The sequence below is a fragment of the Orussus abietinus genome, unplaced genomic scaffold (assembly GCF_000612105.2).
Source record: "Orussus abietinus isolate OABI.00-Male unplaced genomic scaffold, Oabi_2.0 scaffold1100, whole genome shotgun sequence".
NCBI classification, from domain to species: Eukaryota; Metazoa; Arthropoda; class Insecta; order Hymenoptera; family Orussidae; genus Orussus; species Orussus abietinus.
The window spans coordinates 7,628-11,342 of NW_019395241.1; the positions used below are offsets into that span (position 1 = coordinate 7,628).

Consider the following 3,715-nt stretch of genomic DNA (forward strand, 5'->3'; position numbering starts at 1 on the left):
GCAGATAATGACTAGGTATGAGTTTCTTAATGTCTGGTCTAACCTGACGCACCACCTTGTTACGACTTGAGTATCCAAAATGGCGTTACCACCAAAAATGGTTTTCATGAATTTTAATTTATTGAAATCAATTAAATTTTTCAACGTCTTTTATATCACGTTAACGCAATAAAGGAAGTAATGTAGAAAAACTTTCAATCACGATTTCTTCTCCAACGTTAGAACAAAGATACGTATGGTACTTTGCAAATATTATTTATTCGAAATAAGCTAATAACTAATTTATGCAAAGTTTCATTCAATGTAGGGACACATATTACATGCTTATCCAATTACAGCCCTTTCCGTTTATTTCTTTTTATCTTGATGTTTAAATAAGTTACTATGTAATTAAATAAATTCACGAAGTTACATTTTTATGAACTCAGCAATGAAATAGCATTTGCAGGTACTACTTTTTTAATCACGATTTATTATTTTTTAGTGATTCATGACGAAGTGAGTGCTGCTACACCCGGTAAGACTTTTCCTTCTAGAAGTTCCAAAGTAGCTCCACCACCAGTACTAACATGACTGAGTTTATCTTCTGTTTTCCACTTAGCGGCACAAGTGGCTGTATCTCCCCCTCCTATGATTGTAGTGGCACCACGCATAGTCGCTTCGACTACATTATCCATTAGACTTTTTGTACCTTTACTGAAGTTGTCAAACTCGAAAACACCAGTTGGACCATTCCAGACAATTAATTTCGCTCTTTTAACTGGTTCTGTAAAGTGAAGAGAATTTGTTACTTTTCTTTTTTTTTATTATAAAATAAAAACAAAGTATATATTCAGCTGTAGTAAACAAAGTAATAGAAAAAGTTTGAGAAAACGTTATGTTTAACTGATTTAAAAGAAATGTAAACAATTATGATACAACCAGCAAATAATTCTCTTGATTTCGGTCCAATATCAAGACCCATCCAGCCATCCGGTATACCGCTTTCTAAATCGGCAATTCCAACTGCAGCATCTTCTGCAAATTTGTCAGCGGTGACAAAATCTACTGGTAAGTAAATCTTAACATTGTTCTTTTCTGCTTTTAACAAGAGTTCATTAATAATTTTGGCACCCTCTTCATCAAACAATGAATTTCCAATCTAAATCCAAAGTAAAGTGATTATAGCACTGTCAAAGATATTATGTAATGTACTACATCAGATAGTACATTACTGTAAATTTCATATGCCAAAAATAATCAATACTCACTTTTACATTTTTGGTGACTTTTAGAAACGTACATGCCATCCCCCCCCCAATAATCATCTCATTAACTTTCTCTAACAAATTATTGATCAACTGTATTTTATCAGCAACTTTACTTCCCCCAAGTATTGCTAAGAATGGTTTTTCTGGATTATCCAGAACTTTTGCAAAATATTGAAGCTCTTTCTTTAATAAAAATCCACTTGCACGGATATCAAAACCATCACCCAACATTGAACTATGGGCTCGATGAGCTGTTCCAAAAGCATCGTTGATGTATACATCACCAAGTTTTCTTAAGGAAGCTCGGAATTCAGTTATTTTGTCCTGATCAGCTTTTATCTGTATCATATGATAAAAAATTCATGGTACCATGTTTCAAATTGTGAGTTATGTCACAATATTTAATATTTGCTCAATGCCATTTGTGGGATTATAGATTGTATCGTTAATTAAACTCTCAGAAGAAAAGTCAGTACGCTTCACATATTTTATGAAGATCAGGTCTCTACTACTTATACTACACATTTAAACTGAAATGCACATTTCTTACATTAATGTTGCTTAAATGAAATGATCTCTTAAATTGTATTAGTGATGCAACGAGTCAAATACTTTACTAACTTAAGTTACTGGAATTTGAAAACATTACCAGCTCGAGGTTGGACTCGAATCGATAACTTGGTACCTCATACATTCAGCGTGGCGAATTGGCAAGTAAGACAACTCAAATGACAATTACGAGTAAACAAGGGGTGGTTGGTATCTCGGTACGAGTAACGGTTTCGTTCTTATACTTGCAACTCAGTTGCAGTCTTACACTCGTAACTTGTTCTTGGTGTCTCATTAACACCTCAGTGTAGCACTATCACTCGCAGCTTGATCTGGCTCTTATACTTAAAACTTGGTCTCACTTCAGTGCTCGTAATTCGGTCTTGCTTTCACATTGATAACACATTTACTTGTACTGATAATTTGAGTTACAATAAAAATGACTCGAGTTGACTTGAATACACGCTTGACTTTAGTTTAACGAGTTAAAGTACTCAACTTGTCACATCACTAAATTACATTCTAATTGGTATAGGGGCAGTTTTTCTTTCGACAATCCACCAATTTTAACAATCACATAAACTACTGCTAATAAATTATTAAATGACATTTCATAATATTAAATTACAAGGGACTATATGAATCTCAAATGTACTATTAAACACTAAATGCAATACTAAATTTGTGTTACACATTTCAAATAAATTTTAATGAACACAAGTTTATCTGTAATTTAACACTTAAGAAAGTAAAAGACCTTTTATCAATTACTTCCCCTATTTGGATATTCAGTTATTAATAATTGTTTATAATTGTGAAGTTTACTGCATCCAAATTATAGAAATTTACATCAACATATTTGAATAAAATGCAATGTACCTTAGATCCATCGGGTCCAATACCTTTACCTTCTTCTTCAATATGGAATCTTAAATTCTCTAATAAAATAATTGTCCCAGATATAGGATTGGCACAAGCAGATTCAACAATAGGTCCGACACAATCATCTAGAAAAAGAATCTCTTTTTTAAGAAGTGATTTCAGTTCATCTGCAACTGGTTTCAAAGTATACTTCAAATCTCTCTTCCCATCGGGACGACCCAAATGAGACATTAAAACAACTGATTTTGCACTTTTTTCGAGGGCATATTCAATGGTATCCAAAGCAGCAACAATGCGTTGATTATTGGTTATCTTTCCATCTTTTAAGGGAACATTAAAATCAACACTGAAAATAAAAGGATAATTACTTTATATACCCTTAGGCACAGTAATTTTTTCATTTCATTTTTATTTTTATTAGTAGATTAACCTTATTTCCATTGACCATAATCAACAGACCAATATAATCCTCAAATTTAACAGACATTATGGGTATAATGCTTAAAACTAAAAACCCACGAATTCAATCATTTAACTACCTTGTAACAAATTTTTTAAATTAAACTATTTAAATCATTGTTGCTACGTTTGAGTCCTAAAAAAGATAAAAATTTACCGTATAAGAACTCTTTTGCCGGCAAGCTCAATATTGTCAATGCTCAATTTATTAAAAGCCATGTTTTTCTAATGTTGGTGAGCGTTGAATAATGTGTGATCTTAAAAATAAGAAACTTGAATCTCCGTGAATATCAACAGATACTGTTTAAAAAAACAAAATCTCCTGACTTTGGACAACCCGTCTGAGACGTTCAAAATCTTACCAAACTTGTCAATGTCAAAGAAAGGTCAGAACGTAAGAGCGAGTTCATATACACTGGACTCCATCGATGGCTTGCACCTGGTCCGCACTGCCCTCTCCGGCCGCGCAGCGTACTAGCGGCGGGAGCAGCGCGGAATTCGAATCGCTCGAGGGGCAAAATGGATTTCCTAAAGAAAATAAATATTTATAAACAAAAACAATTAATGAAAATTAT

The 3,715-nt window shown here is 33.1% G+C and overlaps 1 protein-coding gene across 1 annotated transcript; it reads right to left on the reverse strand.

Moving 5' to 3' along the window:
- Positions 1 to 239: 239 nt before the first annotated feature.
- Positions 240 to 3,359, reverse strand: LOC105698951 (phosphoglycerate kinase). Its single transcript, XM_012423606.2, has 5 exons — positions 3,298 to 3,359; positions 2,679 to 3,027; positions 1,251 to 1,589; positions 922 to 1,141; positions 240 to 766 (listed from the first exon to the last, which is right to left on the reverse strand). The coding sequence occupies exons 1-5, from the start codon at positions 3,357 to 3,359 to the stop codon at positions 489 to 491; spliced, it is 1,248 nt and encodes a 415-aa protein (XP_012279029.1). The 3' UTR covers positions 240 to 488.
- Between the last annotated feature and the right edge of the window lie 356 nt (positions 3,360 to 3,715).